The sequence below is a fragment of the Cloeon dipterum genome, chromosome 1, assembly GCF_949628265.1.
Source record: "Cloeon dipterum chromosome 1, ieCloDipt1.1, whole genome shotgun sequence".
Classification (NCBI taxonomy): domain Eukaryota; kingdom Metazoa; phylum Arthropoda; class Insecta; order Ephemeroptera; family Baetidae; genus Cloeon; species Cloeon dipterum.
Window position 1 is genome coordinate 38,500,485 of NC_088786.1, and position 20,855 is coordinate 38,521,339.

Sequence of the window (20,855 nt, forward strand, 5' to 3'; positions counted from 1 at the left end):
TTTACCACTGTTGTTGATTGATATGATAATTATTTTCGTCAATTGTGATAAAATCTCATTACTCATCTGGGTAATTTCAAGCAAAACGCAATATTGCAAGTCAAAAAGCTTTTTCTTAACGGACGAGTGAAAATTTGCGTGATACGAGCATTGTGTTTGTAGATTATCAATTCGCGATAGAAGAATACAAGCTCGTCAAACGGCAATTATGATATGATTAACGAGTATAATTGCGAATAATATAGATTGCGAACTATTTGTTTGGCTAATCTTACATTGCTCTTTCAAATCTTGTATCTGTTCAGCACCGACATGTTCAATTAAGAATTTTAACCATTCTGATTGCCATTTCTTATCACTGCTGCGGCTTTACCTCTTTAGATTTAAACGATTCTTGTAATGAATGATAAAAAAAATGAATTAATTCAAAACGGCACCTTTAAAATTATCCTTTGCTGTTTATAAGAAAACTGACCTGGTAAATTGTTCTTAAAAAATTGATTAAAATTATTTAAAAAATTGAAAGGTGCGTTTGGGATTATTTTTCGCATGATTAAATCAAGTCTTTCCAATAACTCCCATTTTTTCGTTCCTTTGAAAATTATTAAAAAAAAAATATTTATAAATTTCCGACAAAAATCCAAAGCCAAACAGACTATTGGCACAGTCGCCACATTTTAAAAAGAATAAAAAAAGCTGATCGTTTGCTTACGCGGAGCGAGCGAGAGCCGGCCGCTCGGCAGGGGTGGAACGGCGTGTCGGGGGTAGTTCCTCGCAACCCGGCGGCGCCAGCAACACTGACTCTCTGCTTTTTGTTGCGCGCCTTTGACTGACTGCTGCTCTCTGTCTCTGCGGCTCTCTCTCTCGCTCTCTCTCGCGGCTCACACGCCCCCCACGTGCTATGCCTTATCACACTTTTGGCCGACCGCATAAAAAAAACGGCAAAAGTCAATTCGACGGCGCCTTATCGGCCCGAAAAGTCGCGCGCGCCGGAAATAATTTGCGCGTGCGGCACGCGCGCCCGCTAATGACGTACCTGTCCTGCCACCCCGCAGCGCAGATACACCCTTTTTGCGTATTATGCACCACGTGGCAATGGATGTGATTGTCGCCAGAGCAAAATCACGATGATTGCCTTCGAAATGCACAATTTGTGCCAAAGGGACGCCCGAGTTTATCAAATTGCGGTTTCTGCATCAAAATTTTTAAATTAAAAATGTGAATCAGCATTTTTAAAGAGGATCCACAGCTGCCAATGCATGAACTTATCCGTTAGATTTAATTTGAAGCCAAAATTGATTTAAGAAGCCCTGTAAATTTTTGAGAAAAGTGGCTGCAAAAGTGTCTCCTTACTTGAAATCCTATTTTATTTCCCAACAAAGAGTTTCTCTAAAAGGATTCATGCACTGTTGGACAGATCTCGACGAGAGGAATCGAAATCTGCCAAGAAAATGTGCTCAAGCAGCGCTTGAAATTTTGAATTTTACTCTTTTGATTATTTTAAATTGTAGAAAAAATAGTATAATGCATCAAAAGATTCAAATTATTATCAATTGTCACCCTGTATCGATCCAATTTAAAAAATAATGTGAAAGAAACAATGGCTTATCGAGTTAACCATTTGACAAGAAAAAAGTAAATAAATAAATAATAAAAAAGCAAGCCTATCCAATTTTCTGTTAAAACAGGGTCCCTGAAAGAGAACGTGAAACTCCTGGGGATTTTAGAGTTGTAAAGGAAGGCTTGGCACGTGTCAAAAAGCGAGGGAAAATTATTAAAATTTGACTTTCCTGAGGTTTTTAGCTTAAATCTTCAATTAGATAGGTTTTGCATAAAAATTCTTGATTTTTTCTCATTTGATCTTCTGATCATCATTGCGGCAAAAGAAAAAAAAACTAGCATTGCATTTTTCAAATTCCTATTTAATACGGGAGCCCCATGAGGGGTGGCTTTGTCTGATCAATTTTGCAACCCCCGCAACAAAAACGTCAAAAACTTTCGATGTAAGAATATAACTTTAAAATAATTGTTCTTTAGGCTTTCTTTTGAAATGTTTTAGGCAGGTTTTCCTGAAATCAGCCCCTTCCTGGCTGATCAGCCCCTTCCACCAGAACCCAGAAAATATCGGGCAGGGTGGCAAAAAACCCGCATTTTTTAAAATAAAATGCAGTGCAGTGGTAAAAAGCGTATTTTTTCAGTTTTCTATTTAGTGTTTCTTTCGGGTAATGTTTCTAACATCGTTTTCAAAGGTTTTTTTTTTTAATTATTTGCTAATGACCTCGACTTGAGAAATTTTTGGAGAAATTGAGGCAGAAAATAGCAATTTCAGGAGAAATTTTGAGCACTCCGAACGCGAATTTTAGATTTTGGAAACAAAATCATTTCTTGCGCAAGAAATTGGTAAAAATTGAATGGTAAAACCAGTGGTGAAAAAGCGGGTGGTAAAAAATGCGACCCTGATTTCGGAGGGTGAGTTTTTAGGGGAATTATACCGTCGTTTTTGCAGTCGATCCGATTTTTATTTGATCAATTGATAAATTTATCTTCTGCTTTAATTAAAGAAAGATTTATTTGGAAACTACTTTCATATGAAATTGAATCAATTCGATCACACTCGTTTTTTATAGTTCAGATAAATTTAAATCACTTTGCGAACAAAATAAGTGAAAGTTACTTACCTCCAAGCCTAGATTTCGCTATCAGGTCCTGATTAATTTAAAATGCAAGGACAAATAATTGCTGCTTGTAGATTTCATTCAATCGCCCACTTAGCTTACTATCTAGTTGCTCTTTAAATACTACTTCTGAAGCTTCTCTACATTGTTTAATGGTCTAAATTGAGCAACACAATCAAACTATTGAAGCACTTAGACTTTTTGTACAAACCTTTCGTATCTTTTTCTCCATATAGAGATAAGCAAAAGGATCAACGATTTCATCTGATATTAATTCTAAGACAAGTGAGTGTGAGGACTATAATCCAACAATTATTTTCAGAAAAAGGTTGTCAAATTTATAATAAGGAAAACTGATCAGAATTTTCCAGAGAATTTTTTTAATTTTAAATTTTTAGGTCTTGCTCTTTAGTTTTTTATAAATTAAGAAAAAATAGAAGCTGAGTAATTAGGAATAATTAGTCTTCGTGATTTTTTTGATACCCTGATAAGAAGTCTCGAGAACCTTTATTTATAATCGATTAGCAACAACATTTCGGTATCTTGCGCGACGAGACGGAATAATAAGGAGGTTTATAGTCTAATTGAAAAAGTCGAACAGATGAAAAGTGCGCGTCTGAGTGTCAAACACTTAAGGCTCGTTTCTATCAGTAGTTGTTAGTGTAATCGGCTCTCGAGTGGAGAGGCAGGCAGACTCGAAGCCAAAAGATAACCGCGGCGAATCCTTCAAAAAACACTTCACACGTATAATGTTTAATCACTTTCCTCTACGAAAAGACTAGGAAAGGAACTAAATGAGCACCACACAATTACACAGGTCAAGGTGAGTGATTTCAGTTGTAAATAATTTCTTATTTAACCTACAGAGAATTTATTGGATAAATTTATTCCTAAAATTGGTTCCTGAGTTTTTTTTTTATTTAAGAACGACTGGAACCACATTTTTTTATTCTAATCGATTCCTGAGGGTCGAAATAGGGGGAGTAAATAGATTTTCAGGTCGAAAAACGTTTTGTGACGTGCTAGCAGAGGCGCAAAGGAAAACACACGTTGATTTGGCGCGCAAAACGTTTAAATCTTTTGGTCGCTACTGCGCAAGCGCCTCCCCTATGACGTCACAGCTTTCTCAGCTGCCAATGCCAAGCACGGAGTATGGCTGTGACGTCAGAGGGAAGACGCATGCGCAGTAGCGACCAAAAGATTCAAACGTTGCGCGCGCCAAAAAAAAAACTTATCGTCAATTTTATCCATGGCGAATGTTTTGATAAAAAATCACAATATCTAAGCAATTTTTCCTAGTTCATTAGATTTTGATAAATAAATATTTAGTAGTTTTAATGATATATAATTATTTTATAGGTTTTAAAAAAATACTGATCACAGCAATTATTTGTTAACCTCTCTTCTTTCTGCTTAAAGGGGAATCAATTTCTGTTTTAAATACATAAAATTGGAAACAATTATTATAATAAAAGCAAAAAATTGGGCAAAATAATTTATTTTTGAAGAAATTTAAAATGTTAATTAATTTAACTTAAAAATGCAATTTTTCCTTGTGGTGAAATTGCAGAAATTTAAAAATCTTTAAATGTTTCTAATTTAGTTTGCAACCAACTGTGATTTTTCGCGGGAGTTTTAAAAGGGGGCGTGGTTTAAAAAATGGATTTTGGTTTGAAAAAAACGTTTAAATCTTTTGGTTGCTACTGCGCAAGCGCCTCCCCTCTGACGTCAAACGCTCTCTCAGCTATGAAACATGGCTGTGACGTCAGAGGGGGGACGCGTGCGCAGTAGCGACCAAAAGATTCAAACGTTGCGCGCGCCAAAAAAAACTTATCGTCAATTTTATCTATGGTGAATGTTTTGATAAAAAATCACAATATCTAAGCAATTTTTCCTAGTTCATTAGATTTTGATAAATAAATATTTAGTAGTTTTAATGATATATAATTATTTTATAGGTTTTAAAAAAAATACTGATCACAGCAATTATTTGTAAACCTGTCTTCTTTCTGCTTAAAGGGGAATAAATTTCTGTTTTAAATACATAAAATTGGAAACAATTAGTATACAAAAAAAAGTAAAAAATTTGTACAAAATAATTTAATTTTGAAGAAATTTAAAATGTTATTTAATTTAACTTAAAATGCTATTTTTCCTTGCGGTAAAACTGCAGAAATTTCAAAATAAAATCTTTAAATGTTTCTAATTTTGTTCGCTACCAACTGTGATTTTTCGCGGGACTTTTAAAAGGGGGCGTGGTTTAAAAAAATGGCTTTTGGTTTGAAAAAAACGTTTAAGTCTTTTGGTTGCTACTGCGCATGCGTCCCCCCTCTGACGTCAAAAGCTCTCTCAGCTATGAAACATGGCAGAGGGGGGACGCATGCGCAGTAGCGACTAAAAGATTCAAACGTTTTGCGCGCCAAAGCAACGTGCGTTTTGCTTTAAGCCTCTGCTCGCACGTCACAAAACGTTTTTCAACCAGAAAAATTATTTACTCCCCCTATTTCGACCCTCAGGAATCGATCGGAACAGACGAAAATGTGGTTTCAGCGGGCCCTTAAAGCCTTTTCTCTATTTCAACTGTAGAAAATATTTAAAACTGTGAAAGACAGATTTCATGCCTGTGTTTATTTTTATTTCTGAATAATTTTGCTTGTTTGCAGTGTGTTGTTAGCAGAAAAAGCCGCGCTGAAAGTTTTTCGTGCATGCAGGTGCGGTGTTCGGTGTTGCAATCCACCGAGGAGGCGACGAAAAGTTTAATTTGATACGTGCGCCATCGAGTGTGTGTGTGTGTGTGTGTTTCGGTGCGACGCAATAAACAGCCATCTCGCCCCTTTCGCCGGAGAAAGAATAACGCGCGCAGCAGCAAAGAGAGAGAGAAGGAACTAATTGCGCGTCGGCAGGCACTAATTTCTTTCTTTGAACCTCTGCGGCACCCCACGAGTCAAAAGTGGCTGGAATGCTCGCGAGCGCGCGCAACATCTTTAATTAAGTGCAGCAGGCAACGAGACGCGAGAACTGGATGCACCACGCGCACACATGATATTATATATTATATATTGAGAGCAGGAGCAGAGCGGGAGCGAGGAAGGCAGGGCATACTTGTCCGATGACTGCATGCACCCGCGGGCCCCTTGTTTTCCGATGGCGAAACGGCATTCCGAGAAAACGACCGGCGCATAGCACAAATTTCGATTAAAAACGAACCTCTGGACGACATCATGGATTCCCACGTGGAATTGTTTAATAATTTATTGTTTTAGGAGAAAATTGAAATAATTATTCTTGCTCTGAAAATCGGAAAAGAATTTAAACTTTTTCAGGTTGTCGTGAGAGAATTTGTAAAACGACGATTTAATTCAGAATTTAAGGAAATTTAGCTCATAATTCGTACACCATTGGATAGATTGCGACGATGAAGATTATGGACAAAACGATTTTTTTTAAATTCACCAGTTGCATACACCCTAAGTGTTCGAAGCCGCCAACAGATGGCGCCACCGTAGACTTCCGATTTTAAGGCACTTTCGCTGCGATTTCAGACTCAATCGAACTACTGTGTATTCTTCAATTAATTTGCTAATTTTTGACGTGCTGAAAACCAAAATGCATATTAATTAATAAAAAGCAAAATAGCTAGATTGAGTCTGAAATCGCAGCGGAAATGCCTTAAAACCGCTTAAAACAAAATTTTTTAAGAAAGCCTGTGGTTGCGCCATCTGTTGGCGGCTTCAATAACTAAGGGTTTATGCAACTGGTCAATTGGAATTAATTTCAATAACTGATGACCTGTTTCAACCAAATACAAAATTACACTGGTGGAACAAATCATTTTGATTTTCTTCAAATTTGAAAAAGGAAAAATTATTTATTTTGTTTTAAATACCTTTCAAAAATATACCAGAAAAACGTTTAACTTATCTGAAAAATAAGAACGCTAATTAATTACTAAAAGTAAATAAATAACTTTTAAATTTAAATGAAAATTAAAAAAAAAACGGAAATTCATTTTTAAAATAAATGTATTCTTTATTATAAGAAATAAAAATGTTTGGTTACAATCCATGGGTCATTTTTGATACTCTGGTATTTTAAATTGGATCGATTCAGGGTGACAATTGATAATAATTTAAATCTTTAGATGCATTATACTATTTGTTGTACAATTTAAAATAATCAAAAGAGTAAAATTCAAAATTTCCAGCGCTTGACTACATTTTCTAGGAAGATTTCAATTCCTCTGGTCGAGATGTGTCCAACAGCGTCAGAAACCTTATAGGGAAACTCTTTGTCAAGAAATAAAATAGGATTTCAAGTAAGGAGACAGTCCGTGTTATTTTTGCTAAATTTCTTGATAAATTAAATGATTTTTTCGTCCGATTTCGATTCCTCTCGTCGCGATTCATCCAATGGTGTGCAAATTTCGAAGAAAAAAATCTTTAAATTGAGAAATAAATCGAGATTTTCCAATAAGGAGACAGTTTCGCCGATTTTCTCAAATATTACCTGAGAAATTTTAGCTTTTTTCTAAAAATTAAAATTATCTTCAATATAAAAAAGACTTGAAGACCCTGTTTACCCCCTACAAAAAAAATCTGACAGCATTTGAGAGTTAGAAACCGGTTCTCGGGACGGAATAAAAGCGTCTCATTGTGTCGTCTTTCACGTTTCATCGGCGGCGGAAAGAAAATCTACTTTGGCTGAGCAAATAATAATATGTATAAATCGTGGTATTAGCGGCGTGCGTGCGTGCGTTGCGTTGCGTATGGCGATGCCGCGCGGGGGGACGGGGAGCAAGAGGAAGAAAAAGAGTGTCATGAATATTGCATGCATTAGAGCTGCTGCTGCGCTGCACCGGCGAGAAGAACACGCGTCCGTCCCCTGATGCTACTCGCCTCGAGATCCACACAGTGATTACCATAAATAACGCATTGTTATGCGCAAATTACTTGCTCCATAACCCACCCCACGGCTGATGCTTTATTTTTTAACTAGCTTTCGCTGCCTGCTCCTCTAGCTCTCACTCTGACGGTGCATTAAAATTTCCGTCTAATGGCTCGTGTTGTTTTACTCCTTTAATAATACAAAACGCCCGGCGTGCCGAGCGATATTTAAAAACGACTGCCTCCCTCGCCCGCTCGCTCACCCGGATTACTTAGATGCATGTCGCCAGGTTTAAAATTGCGCGTTTAAATTTTCAACGACGCAGCCGGCGCTCAATTTTCCCGCCCTGCCAACTTTTCGGCTGCATCTTATTAAGCAGTCATGAAAATGGTTCTCGTTAAATTTGGATTAACATTGAATATTTTTTTTAAATTAATTATGCATTTTGGTGCTTGAAAAAAGATTTTTAAAGAAAAACGAAAAAAAATTTATTTTTCACAAAATTGAAATCTTAACAGGGATTTTTATTTAATTTAAAATGTCAGACCCATGATCTTTGTTAGTAACTGTCCAGTTAAAACAACATAATGGGAAATATTTGCGCCAAAATAAATAAAAAATTTTCAACTTAAAATATTGTAAATTTATTTGAAAATTTCTGGCTAAAATAATATGTTCCTACTTTTTTTTTAAATGTAATTATTGATAAAAAAAAAATCCCAAAACAGGCCAGCGCAAAAATAAATTAATTTGAAAATTAATCCTTTTCTTGTGATTTTAAATTGCCGTAAAATTCCTTTAAAAATAAAATGTTAATATTATTATATAGAGGCGTGGATTAATTTCACGACCTATAAAACTAAAAAGGAGTTCGAAAATAATCAATTTAATTAAAGTAGTCATGAAAATGACTGTCGTTCAATTCTGATGCGACATTGATTTTTTTTAAAATGTAAATTTCAATTATTTGTGCTTTTTAAGTACTTCCAAAACATTTTTTAAAATTAAATGGAGAAAATTCGTAAAATTCTATTCAAAGCGGAATTTTTGACAGCTTTGACAGAAAAATTACAAAATCAAAACAATTTCCTAGATCACGCTTTGGTAAAAAAGGTTATATTCGATTTAAAGAGGATTGATACTGGAAAAGCCTGGAAAATGCTTGTTGCCAATGCATAAACTCATCCCTTGGGCTTCAGTTAAAGCCTAAATTGACCTGAGAAGCACTGTAATTTTTTGAGAAAATTGGCTGGAAAGTTAGCGTGCTTTTCAAATGGAAAGGGCTGTCTCCTTACTTGAAATCCGATTTAATTTCAAAACCAAAGAGTTTTCCCAATAAGTGGCATACACAATTGGACAGATCTCGACGAGAGGAATCGGAATATGCCAAGAAAATATCTTCAAGCACTGTAAATTTTGGAGAAAATTGGCAAAATTTGAATTTTTATTGTAGGAAGGTCATTTATGTATTATTGCAAATTGTTGAACAAATTGTTTATCGGTCAATTGTTTAAGGCATCCTACAATTTAAATAATTTTCAATTGTTGCCCAGTATCTTTCCACTTTAAAGCAAATTTTTATCAACTCTGAAATTTTTTTAAAATAATAATTTCAAATAATTTTGCATTTTATTGAATAAAAAACATAGATTTTTTATTGAGTGAACACTTGTAGAGGGGAAAAATACTATTTTTTACATCCTTTTCTGTTACCGACCTTCCTCAGGTCGCAAAAACCACGTTTGATTTGTAAATAATAATTTAAATTAATTTTTAATTTCGTACCTAAAATTGCTTCAGTAAATAAAACCGTTTTAATTTTTTGCAAATTAACCCTCTAGAAAAAAAATCTGAAAACTTGTCAATTTTTATCCAAAGTGGAATTTTTCACAGCTTAAAAAATAAATCACAACATCGATGCCATTTTATCTAGTCCAATTTCATTGGTTTTTTGTAAAAAAGTGTTATTCCAACACTTGATAGTTTTATTTATTTAAAAAAAATTCCAAGGTCTTTAATTTTTCGTACTTCTTTTCTTGTTGCTTGAAGGGTAATAAAGTTCTGTAATAAAAACAATAAAATAGAAAAAAAAATGCAAAATATTATTTAATTTTGAAGAAAATAACTTTTTTGCATTTAAGTTAATGTTTTTAATTTCAAACACTACCAAAAAGCGGGAAATTTAAACGGGGGCGTGATTAAAATAATTAAAAGTGGGCGTGGCAGGTACCAAAACGCGCGGAAAATCAATTTTTCCACAAAAATATACGTTTTTTTAATGCGTCAACTTTGAGAGAGGAAGAGATTATTTTAAAAGTCCAAAACTCCGGCTTGTCAAAAACAATATCTAATCAGTGCGTGTGTCCCTCTCCTGAAATGTGACCTTTGAAATTGATCCGACTACTCGGATGCGTCGAAATTGCAAGTAGCCGAGTTAGTTCGGGTGGCCTATTGATTGATTCGGATCACTGGATCAAGCTTGAAGCCTCTCGGTTCTCGCACGCCTCGCTGACGTGATGCGGGATGCGGGGGCCTTCTCGAGTAACGCGCGTTCGAGTGATTGCCGATTGCAGCGCACTTGGCAAACGCCTTCTCGATTTAATGGATCGTGAGCGTCTAAAAAACAATGCACTCATTTTAAATGCAAATTTTGTTTGCTGCAGTGGATTTACTCCGTTTGCGGCATTTTAAAACACCAAGCTGTCGGTTGGTGTTTGAAAGAGAGGCATAATAATATTCATTTACTTAACGGGACCGTTAACCAGTTTTGCTGCTCGGCCGGCAGCTCGGGTGTGACATTTCAATCTCCATTAGGATTTATTTGGCCAGACGCCGGCCGCGCGGTTCCTCCAAATTGGGCAAAACTTGAAAGTAAATAGCCGGCTGAGAGAGTGAGCGTCTGAATACGGGCATGAAGAATAAAGAATCGCCACCTTCTTTGCCTAAATTGCTTTTAAATGTTTTAATTAAAAAAAAATACGTTAGAAAGCCAAAAATGCTTTTAAGAGGTCTTTCTGCATTTCATTTTTTCTCTTCTAATAAGTTCATAATTTAATAAACATTTTCCTCAAAAAAAAAAAAAAATCGACCTTTTTAAAAATTCCGATTTTTCAGGGTGATAGCCCTCTCAGATTTTTACGAGCAGATAGACAAAAATGTAGCCCGTGAAATTACGCACAAGCACACCCAAGTCTCATTGTTGTAATCGCAGTAGTTCCGCTGCACTTCCGGTTTGAAGTTTGAAATCGGAAACCTTACCTTTTACCTGAAAATACGCCGAAGGTGATTTTTTGCGTTTAATTTACTCTGGCACTCTTACAGTACCTAAATAGATTTTTTTAGGTCAGGTACAACCTTCAGGGTCAGACCCTGACTTTATCCTGAGGATCAAAGTGCATGTAAGGTGTCGTTTTATAGGTTTTCAACCATGCTGAGACCAAATTTGGAATTAAAATTGCTTCAAATCACTCCTGGATGCAGATATTTGTACTTTGAACCAAAAGATAAATTTTGGTTATTGTTAGAATTTTTATTTTTAATTTAAATAGGATTTATACTGCAAAATGCTTGTTGCCAATGCATGAAATCGACCCTGAGGAATCATTTGAGGCCAAAATTGAGCTAATTAGCGCTGCAAATTTTTCAGAAAAGTGCTGAAAATGTCTCTTCACTTGAAATCCTGTTTTATTTTACCAAAAAAGAGTTTCCCTTGGACACATCTCGACGTGAGGAATCGAAATATGCCAAGAAAATGTGTTCAAGCGCTTTGGAGAAAATTAGAATTTTTTTATTGCATCACAAAATTGTCGCCCTGAGAAAAGGTTAGATTTCGTGACGTCAGCGATAGAAAAAAAGGAAAAAATTTCCACTCACGTCTCGATTTCATGATTTAATCCGCGTGTGTCTATAAATAAACGAGACTGGAAAAGAGCAACGCTAATTAATTAACAAATCAACGGAGGCAGAACAGGTTTGGGGCGCCGCCGATATGGCAGTGCAGCGAGCGCGAGCGCGAGCGAGCGCACCACCAATGAAAAAGGCAGCAGAGCAAGGTTGGATTTCCATTCTTATTGCCGCGGAATAATTCATGATCGCCATGCATACGCAAAAGGTAACGAGATCCAACCAGCATTTTCGCTTCCCTTCGAGACCTGGAATAAAATAAAACACAAACAAACAAACAAAAGAAATTGTGTGTGCCGCGACCTGCATTCCAAATTTTCGGTATTCACGAAATACAAAAATGAAATCGATTCGGGTGGGTTGTTTATTGCAGTAATTGAAGTAGTTGAAGAGATAAAAATGCACTACTTGACAGCTGACACGCGCCAAAAAAATCATATCGCAGATTAAACAACGTTTCTGGACCGTTTTTTGCTCGAGATTGCGATAAACGGAAGGTCGACAAAAAATTGCATGTCTGATAAAAATGAACAATAAACAACTGCGTACTTCAGCACGTGTACCTAGCCCTGATTATCAGTTGAAAATTATTTTTATAAAGAAACAAGATTTAATTTCGGCGAAAACCTTAACAGGGAGTTTTTTTATTTAATTTAAAACGTCAATTCTATGATTTTTTTGTTAATGTTAAGTTTAAAATACAAAAAATAAAGGAATAAATTTGGGAAAAATGTTGATTTTGAAAATCTGACCAAAATATTAAATTTATTTACATCCCTTATTTTTTTAAAATACAATTTATGTAAAAATCCCAAAAAATCCAGCGCTAAAAAACAATTAATTTGGAGTTTTCTCATTTTCTTTAATTTAAATTGCAGTAAAATCCCTTAAAAAATTAAAAATAATATTTTTAAAATTTTTGGATCAATTTCCCGGGCTAAAAAACTAACAAAAAATTCGAAAAAAACTCAATTTAAATTTAAAAAATTAATTAAACGCGTAAAAGATCCAGATCATAGCAGGCGCATCCAATTAAAAATTAAGGAATTAATTTTATTCTGCACGAAACCCTGAAAAAAAATCCTGAATACCAAATTTTAAGGTTGCCCCACTAAATTGTGTCGAAAAATCGAGAATACGAGACAAATTAAATAATTTAATCAATTTAATCAGATCAATTTACAAAAAAAAATCGACGCCTAATTAAAAATTCGGGGTGGGTGCGTGTCGGCGGTTAGTCCGGCGTCGGCGAGACCTTGAAGGTGGCTTTGGGTCCGCGTCGGCATCGACACGGCGGCGGCCAGCGTGTCGGGGGGCGACGGGGGCGGCCGAAGTGGCCGCCTCGGCAGGCACGGCCCGAAATTGAGTCATGAGCGGCTCGGCACTTGGCTTGATTTATGGTTTTTTAAAGTGAGCCTTCCCCACGCCTTTTCTTGACAACTCGCAGAGCCCCACCACGGTATTTTCAGATTTGATTGACGGGTCAAAACAAACCTGGCCGCCGCCGTCGCCCGCTCGCTCGCTTTTTCCGCTCCGGCCAGCCCGCCCGAGCCGCCACCGCCGCGATTTCCCCGCGTCCCCGGCCTCCGGGGGCCCCTGTCGGCCCGCGGGCCCCTAGCAACCCTTGCCCTCCACTCACCTGCTCGTGTCGCGGGCCCGCAGTCGGCGATTTAAAACCGTGCCGTCGGCTGTCAGTTTGAGTGGCAGATAAGCGAGGTGTCACTCTTCGTCATTAATGGCGGCGGTCTCCTCCCAAAATCCGCCGCGCGACGCCAGCGCCGCCCGCCTCCGCGACTTTCGATCCCTTCCGCCGCTTTCACGAGCCCGCCGAGCCCCTCATACCTTTCCAATGGGTTGATAAAAGGCGTCTGAAGCGTCCGGAGGCCGAATTCGGGCGGCCACGGGGCCGAAATGGTGATAAATCGGGCTGAAACTGGGGAATCGGCCGACGGCGGAACCCGCAAGCCCGGCCTCCCGTGAAGGTCGTCCCCTCTTTGATGCTGTGGTACTGCCTCGTAAAGTGGCGCTACTTGTCCATCCGCGTGACGTCATCCGTCGGAATTTCGCAGATTTTCGCACCTGTCAGCCGCTGTTTGGCCCATTTAACATCATGCCCATTCAAATTCCTGGTTTTTAAAACTATTTACACGAATTTTCCGTCCTTATTAATTGAAAAATTCCCGTCTACGCCCATTTCTTTGCATGCTGAAAGTCCCGGGTGTTTCGAAAAACGCACTTTTCCTGTTCGTCTGCAGTCTTCTGTTTCTAGCCGCGCATCGTAACGTGCGCAAATCGAGGCCTTCGGGCTCCGTCAGGGTCGAAATCAAATTAAAACAGCATTTTGCCAAATTGATTTGTCGTTTTGAATTTTTTATACGTGCGCAAAAGCTGCCTGGTGGCGCACAAATCCTCTTTTTCTGCGAGAGCTAGGAGACCGTGCGTGTTAATTTAACACAAATTCGAGCCGAATTGCGAATTTGTTTGCTATTTATTATTCATAGTTGCGCATATTTGCATATTCGCCTCGTAAAATCGGCAGTGGCGCGAGAATAAATATTTTAACAGTCAGCACCGGCTGCTGGTCCAGCCGCCGCTTCATCTCTGCTCGCTCTCGCGAATGACCTTGATACCAGTTTTTCTTAATGCCTCTTTTATTATTCGGCTAAATTTTATGACTCTTTTGTGCTGCTCGCTCCTAAGCAGACTCTTATTATAAATACAAACCGCTCGGGTGTGTAGCGTAATTGAATATATAAAAGCATGCAGGCGTGTTGCCGTGTTGTATTCAAATTCTTCAGTTTAAATTCTTTCATTTCAGTTCGCGCGAAAACAACATGGCGTCCATTATTCTGATTGTGACATTAAAATTCTTTGTGTCACGTAAAGAAGTGCCATTAATGACGAATTTTTCCGAATTCTTTCGCGCGCTCCCGTGTGGTGGTAGCGGTTGCGGCCGGCAGGTGGCAGTGGCGCGCAGGGGCAACAACTTCCCGACTTCTCGCCGTGTATTATTTGTCAAAAAAAAAGTCGCATTCGCCTCGCTTCGTCGATTAATTGGTCGATTTCGGCGCGCCCCAGCCGAAACCCAGGCCGATTGGACCGGCACGCGTGCTTTGATGGTGTAAGGGCGTCGGCGGCGCGTGACTCGAGTGCTTTCCCAGCCGATTTAGACGGAAATGAACCCAGCAACCACACCTGTCCCTCCCGAGGACGTGCAGGGCGACAATCGATGGATGAACATCGTGAGTCGGCCCCCCGACCCCGACCCACACTCCGCAGGCAATAATTCCGATTGAAAATCATTGCAGCACGAGCGGTTCCTCGAGGAAACCCTTCTGGAGCCCGAAGTGCTCTTCATCGGGGACTCGCTGATCCGGAACCTGGCCCACACGGACATGTGGAGGCAGCATTTCGTGCCGATGCACTCGCTGAATTTCGGCATCGGCGGCGACCAAACGCAGCATGTGCTCTGGAGAGTGCTCAATGGAGAGTTGGAGCACATGAAGCCCAAGGTTTGACAATTTTAAACAGTTTTAATTTGATAATAAATTAAATTTCAGGTGGTCGTGCTCCTGGTCGGCACGAACAACGTCGGCCACCTGCCGGAAATGATCGTTGAGGGAATTCGGGAGGTCATCAAAGTGATCCAAAGCAAACAACCTCAGGCCTATCTAGTCTTAATTGTGAGACGGTTTGATTTAATTTAAATTATTGGTTTTTAACCTTTTTTAATTTGCAGTCGTTACTTCCTCGCGGCCAAAAACCCAATCCTTTGCGGGAGAGAAACGCCAAGGTCAACGAACTCCTCAAAGAACAGCTGGTCGGGCTGGAAAAAGTGCAGGTCCTGGACGTCAATGAAGGCATTGTTCAGGTACAATATTTTTTCAACTCCGACGAGTGGCGCCAGTGCTCAATTGTTGGTTTATTCTCAGGGTTCCGAAAAACCCGGGTTTTTTACATTTTGCCCGACCCGCCTGGGTTTTATTGGGGGGTAATATGGGTTTTTTTGGGTTTTTTAAAATTTGCTATTCACTGCTTTTTTTCAAGAGACGAAGAAATTTAATCCTCATGGCCCGGGACTTGCCAATTTTTCAATGTGCAAAAATGCAGCACTACCTTTACAGCGTTAAAAAAACAGCCAAAAAACAATTTTTTTTTTATTTTCCAGCATTTTTTTATTTTTGATACTAAAAATATTGGAGCCTTGGGTAAAATAGTGGGTTTTATTGGGTTTTTTAGCCTGGTTAAACCCAATAAAACCCGGGTGGGTTTTATCCGGGTGGGGAAAATTCGGAACCCTGTTTATTCTGGGTTTTCTGCAGTAACAGATTTGCTTAAAACAATTTAAGCATGTTAAAACTATTTTACTCTAATTTTTATTGAGTCTGATGCTGTTTAATGATGGCCACCCCCATTTTATTTGCAATTTCATGGCTTTTTAACCATAAAATAAATTTATAACGCCTTGAGCCTAATTTGGTTTAGTCAAAAGCGGTAGACTCAAGCTGAAATGATTTTTTTCTAGTGAAAATTTTTTCCAGAAAGTTAAATTAACATTTTTACGCCGAGAATATACAGTTGCAAGATTTATCCTTTGATTTTTAAGTGAATTCCCTCCTTATTTTCATATTTTGGTGCAAAAACCTGGCAATTGACGCTTTTCACAAGTCAGAAACTGAATCTGGCCCTTATATTATTAAAGAAAATATTATTGGGGTGGCAATTGGACCTTAAATACCCAGAATTTCACGGGGAGACCGAAGAAGTTTGGTTTTTTACTCAACGACCTATAAGAGCCAAGCTATTAATTTTTTAAAGTAAAAAAACTTGATTTGTGACACTTGCCAACTTTGGTATTTGGGCCTAGGCGGGGCCCTTTGGGCCGGACGGCGTCGATTTGGGTACCAATCAATGCCCCTCAGTGGGGCGCGTCCGTCCGTGCTCGGTTTTCCAAAATCGGCTCATTTTTTGAATTTTTACGATTTTTTTCAGCCAATTTTTTGATAAAGTCGAAATTTTCAATGATTTTGCCGGCCATATCGCCGGTCCAGGGCAAAAACATCGCATAAATGGCCTATTTATCGACGCGGAATTCGTCTGGGATCATTTTAAGACCAAATGCGAGCCAATCCGATTGAAACCCTAATTTTTAACTTCAAAAAAGGTGATTTTTGCACTTTTTCCATAAGAATTACATGGAAATTCGAAAATTCGTGATTTTTTCTTAACGGAGCAAACTTAAAGAGTTTAAGCGAATCTATCGCACGCAAATAACCACTGCCAGTCTGGAAAGCAAATTTCAGATTGTCCGCGCCCATAGAAAAATTAAAATTAATTTTTTCGGGATTTTGGCTTTGTGATGCGCACAGGTGAAAATGGTGTTATTTTTCTTAAAATTTGGCCGTTCGTTTGATCGTCGACCGCGACCCCTCATCTAACAGGTGTTAGATAGGGCTTTGACGTGTGGTACCCTAACTACCTTTTCCAGGGTACCCCGACCTGAGATTCGCTCCCAGGCCGGTTTTTATGATTTTTGACATTTCAAACTTTTGTGTTCGGGGCCCAGGCGCGACCCTATGGGCCGCACGGTGCCGAATTTGGTACCAATCGATGCCCCTCGGCGAGGCGCGTCTGCCTGTGTAAATTTTTCCAAAATAAGACCATTTTTAGAATTTTTACGATTTTTTTCCGCAAATTTTTTGAAAAATTCTAAATTTTCAATGAGTTTTGCTTGTCATTTTTTCGGTCCTGGATATTTATCTGGGAATATTTTTGGACTAAATTTGAGCCATTGGGATCAAAATCCTAATAGGAGATAATTTTTAACTTTAAAAAACGTGAATTTTGCTCTTTCTCCGGACAAAAGGATAACATGGGAAATCGATTTTTTTCCTAACGGATCAAACATAAAGAGTTTTACCGACTCTATTGCACGCAAAGGACCGCTGCCGGTCTGGAAACCGATTTTCAGATTTTTCTCGCCCATAGAAAAATTAAAATTAATTTTTAAAGGATTTTTGGCTTTGCAATGTACACACACATTTATTTTTATTTAAATTCAGCCGGTGGTCCGATCGTCGCCCACGACCCCTCATTGGAAAGGTATCAGACGTGGCTTCGACCTGGGGTATTAAAAAATAGGGAATTTAAAAAAAATAATACACCAAAATTTTTTTGGAAACAGTGCAGTTTGTGTGACCTATGGCGGCTGTAGGGGGCGGTTGGTAGCTTTTAGGTCCACTAGACGCGAAATTTTACGGCGAGTCTAACCAACTTTGGTTGTTTACCCTACGACCCATAGGAGTCGAGCTATTAATATTTAAAGTTTAAAAAATGCGATTTGTGACATTTCGAACTTTTGTTTTTGGGGTCCAGGTGGGGTCCAAATGGGCCCGACGGCGCCGATTTTGGTATCAATCGATGCCCCTTGGTTAAACGCGTCTGTCCGTGTATGGTTTTTCAAAATCGGATAATTTTTCGAATTTTTACGATTTTTTTACTGCTGATTTTTGGAAAAAATGACAAATTTTTAAAATAATGGTTTTAATTTTATTAAAATTCGGCCGGTGGTCCGATCGTCGCCCACGACCCCTCATTGGACAGGTCTCGAACGGGGCTTCGACCTGCGGTACCCTGACGACCTTTTTCAGGGTACCCCGACCTGAGATCCGATCCAAGGCCGGTTTTTAATGCTTTTTTCACTAATTTTGAACAAATTTGGCAATACTCGTTGACGATTTTTACCCTTGCCTGTCACCGACCTTCCTCAGGTCACGTGACCTGACAGTTTTTGCTCGTAAATGACAATTTCAAATTTAATTTTCAGGCCGATGGGAAAATCGACGCGCACGACATGGACGACTACCTGCACCTGACGCCGGAAGGCTACCGCAAGTTCTTTGAGCCGCTGATGGAGTTGCTGACGCAGCTGTTGACCGAGGGCGAGGAGGAGGAGCTGGAAGACTGCGAGTCGTCGGGCTCGGCGTGTTCGCCTTTGAAAACTGAGTGATACCGCGTTGGCTGAATTTTGATCTCGATGCAAAAGAAAGAAAGAAAGAAAAGAAAAGAAATTGGCCGACAGTGCTGCTTATCGAATCGGAGGGAAGAGAGAGAGAGAGAGAGCCTCACTGACAAGAACTAACAGCTTCTGCGCGCCTTTCAACAATCAGAATGCTGCTGCGTTATTTTGTACCTTTTTTTGAGTGTCGGAAACACGCGCCTTACACCACACACACGATATTATTACTTTGGTTTCTCGTCAAGACTGCAGATTATTATTTACGGCTCGGCCACACAGACGCCGGCCCGGTTTTACTTTTCCTAGGGTTGCAGCCACGCCCTTTAAATAATTTAACCCTGTACATTCGGAATTTAGGTGATAGCTTCGGTTCTTCGTAGCGCGACCCTTACAATTAGTTGTAGATTGCCTGCCTGTCTGTAGACAAGAAAAACAAAAGAAAGCACTTTGTTCCTCTTCGTACGCATTATTGTGAATCGGAATTGCACGGTGTCGCAGCTGGTTTCCAACGCACCGCGCTCTTTCTGCTGGAGAAAAGGAAAGGAAATAATAAACCAATGCCAAAAATGCTTTTTACTCCCTGAGTTGCGAGCGAGAGAGCAGCTGAATTTCTTTCGTGCTCAAAATCATCATTCCATTTCTGTGTATTTTTGATTGATAACCAAATCAAGAGTATGATCTATTTTACTTATAAGAGCTTTGTAAATCGTCGATCGGCCGTGAGCATAAACTTGTTGCAAAGTCCGCAATGCGTTTTATTTATTTGGCCAAAACACTAACAAAAAAGTTTGAAAATCCACATTTTCTTCTTCATGAGAAAAATCGATCCGTGAGTCATTTTCAGTTGCTGAAAAACCACTGAATTTTTAAAAAAGAAGTCAATTTGGGCTTATTAAAACGTTGAAAAATTAAAAATTACATTAAATTATTTTGAAAGCTGAGGTAAATTGCTAAATAATTCACACCTAATTTTTTAATGATGGAAAAAATTGGAAATAGTGTGAAAACTATGATGTTATAGAGTTCATATTCACGAAAATTGCAATGTGGATCGCTAAATGAATTTCTGATTAAAAAAAAATTATCTAAAAACCAGACGTATCACAAAAGGGTTAAGAAATTGGCTTTAAAAATTAGGAAAAATGTAGGCAAATTTAGATATTTAGAAAGATTTCCAATGTAAAAAAAATAATATTTTTTTTCTGCACAAGACTTTCCCAGCAAACTTCAGCTGGAAAATTATGGCAGAATTTTTTTCTTGTTGCTTATTTTCTAAAAATTTTTACATTTAAATTTTTGTACTAGGCGCCCATAAAAAAACGTTGACTCTTTTTTGGTAAATCTGTCCAGGGCCCGTTCTCAGGTCGTGCGCGACCTGAGAAAGGTCAGGGACAGGCAAGGGTGAAAAATCGACAGCAAATAATGAGCTCGAAATTACTGAAAAAAAAACACATTAAAACCAGTCTGGGAGCAGATCTCAGGTCAGCATACCCTGAAAAAGGTAGTTAGGGTACCCCAGGTTGAAGCCCTTTCTGAGACCTGTTTGATGAGGGGTCGTGATCGATGATCGGATGAATGGCCGAATTTTAATAAAAATTGAACCATTATTTTAAAAATTTCATCTTTTTTGACAAATCGGCCGAAAGAAATTCGAAAAATGATCCGATTTTGAAAAACCAAACACGGACAGACGCGTTTAACCAAGGGGCATCGATTGATACCAAAATAAGCAACATCGGGCCCATAGGACCCCTTCTGGGCCCCGAAAACTAAAGTTCGAAATGTCACAAATCACGTTTTTTTAATTTAAAAATTAATTTCTCGGCTCCTATGGGTTGTAGAGTAAAAAACCAAAGTTGGCTAGATTCGCCGTAAAATGCGCTGTTTTAAAAAAAATTAATTTATGAGGGTTTTGCCGTCCATGATCGGATGAGCTGCCGAATTGTAACAAAAATAAAACCATTTTCGCCTCTCAGTCGCAAAGCCAAAAGAGGTAAAAATTAATTTCAATTTTTCCATGGGCGCGAAAAATCTGAAAATTGGTTTGTTCTTTTCGTAATTTTTAAACTGTCATTAAATTTGCAAGGCCCTTAAAAGTAGTTCGAATAAGGCACAGAGGATTTTTATTAATCATAAATTCCGTTTTCTAGAAATATTCAATGAACAGGAATTTTTTAAGATTTTCTTTTCAAATCTAATATTCTAAATATCAAAAGCAAACGATCGCCATTACCTACAAACTGCAGAGTTTAGTAGTCTTTTGATGAGAGTAGCTTTCCAGATTTATAAATAAATAAATTTAAACGCTGCAAAATATGCTAAGAATTTTGGAAAATGATTTTAAATTTATTTAAAATACAAATTTATATTTTAGA

At 38.4% G+C, this 20,855-nt stretch overlaps 2 protein-coding genes across 7 annotated transcripts in view; one reads left to right on the forward strand and one right to left on the reverse strand.

Annotated features, from left to right (window-relative positions):
- The window catches only part of LOC135938197 (homeobox protein Meis3-like), a 49,593-nt gene extending 36,280 nt beyond the window's left edge, over positions 1 to 13,313 (reverse strand). For 2 of the 6 annotated variants that reach the window (XR_010574628.1, XM_065481803.1), the window contains exon 1: positions 13,102 to 13,313. The gene's annotated coding sequence lies outside the window, so the exon portion shown is untranslated. The remainder of the gene's footprint in view (positions 1 to 13,101) is intronic. The other 4 variants (XR_010574643.1, XM_065481799.1, XM_065481792.1 and 1 more) reach the window with 2 other exon arrangements.
- Positions 13,314 to 14,458: 1,145 nt separating this feature from the next.
- Positions 14,459 to 19,224, forward strand: Paf-AHalpha (Platelet-activating factor acetylhydrolase alpha). Its single transcript, XM_065481804.1, has 5 exons — positions 14,459 to 14,704; positions 14,771 to 14,974; positions 15,023 to 15,145; positions 15,202 to 15,333; positions 18,289 to 19,224. The coding sequence occupies exons 1-5, from the start codon at positions 14,639 to 14,641 to the stop codon at positions 18,469 to 18,471; spliced, it is 708 nt and encodes a 235-aa protein (XP_065337876.1). The 5' UTR covers positions 14,459 to 14,638; the 3' UTR covers positions 18,472 to 19,224.
- The last annotated feature ends 1,631 nt before the right edge of the window (positions 19,225 to 20,855 follow it).

Coding starts and splice junctions, on each gene's coding strand:
- Paf-AHalpha (XM_065481804.1), top strand. CDS start 14,639: ATGAACCCAGCAACCACACCTGTCCCTCCCGAGGACGTGCAGGGCGAC. Junction 14,705..14,770: donor ACAATCGATGGATGAACATC/GTGAGTCGGCCC, acceptor AAATCATTGCAG/CACGAGCGGTTCCTCGAGGA. Junction 15,334..18,288: donor TCAATGAAGGCATTGTTCAG/GTACAATATTTT, acceptor TTTAATTTTCAG/GCCGATGGGAAAATCGACGC.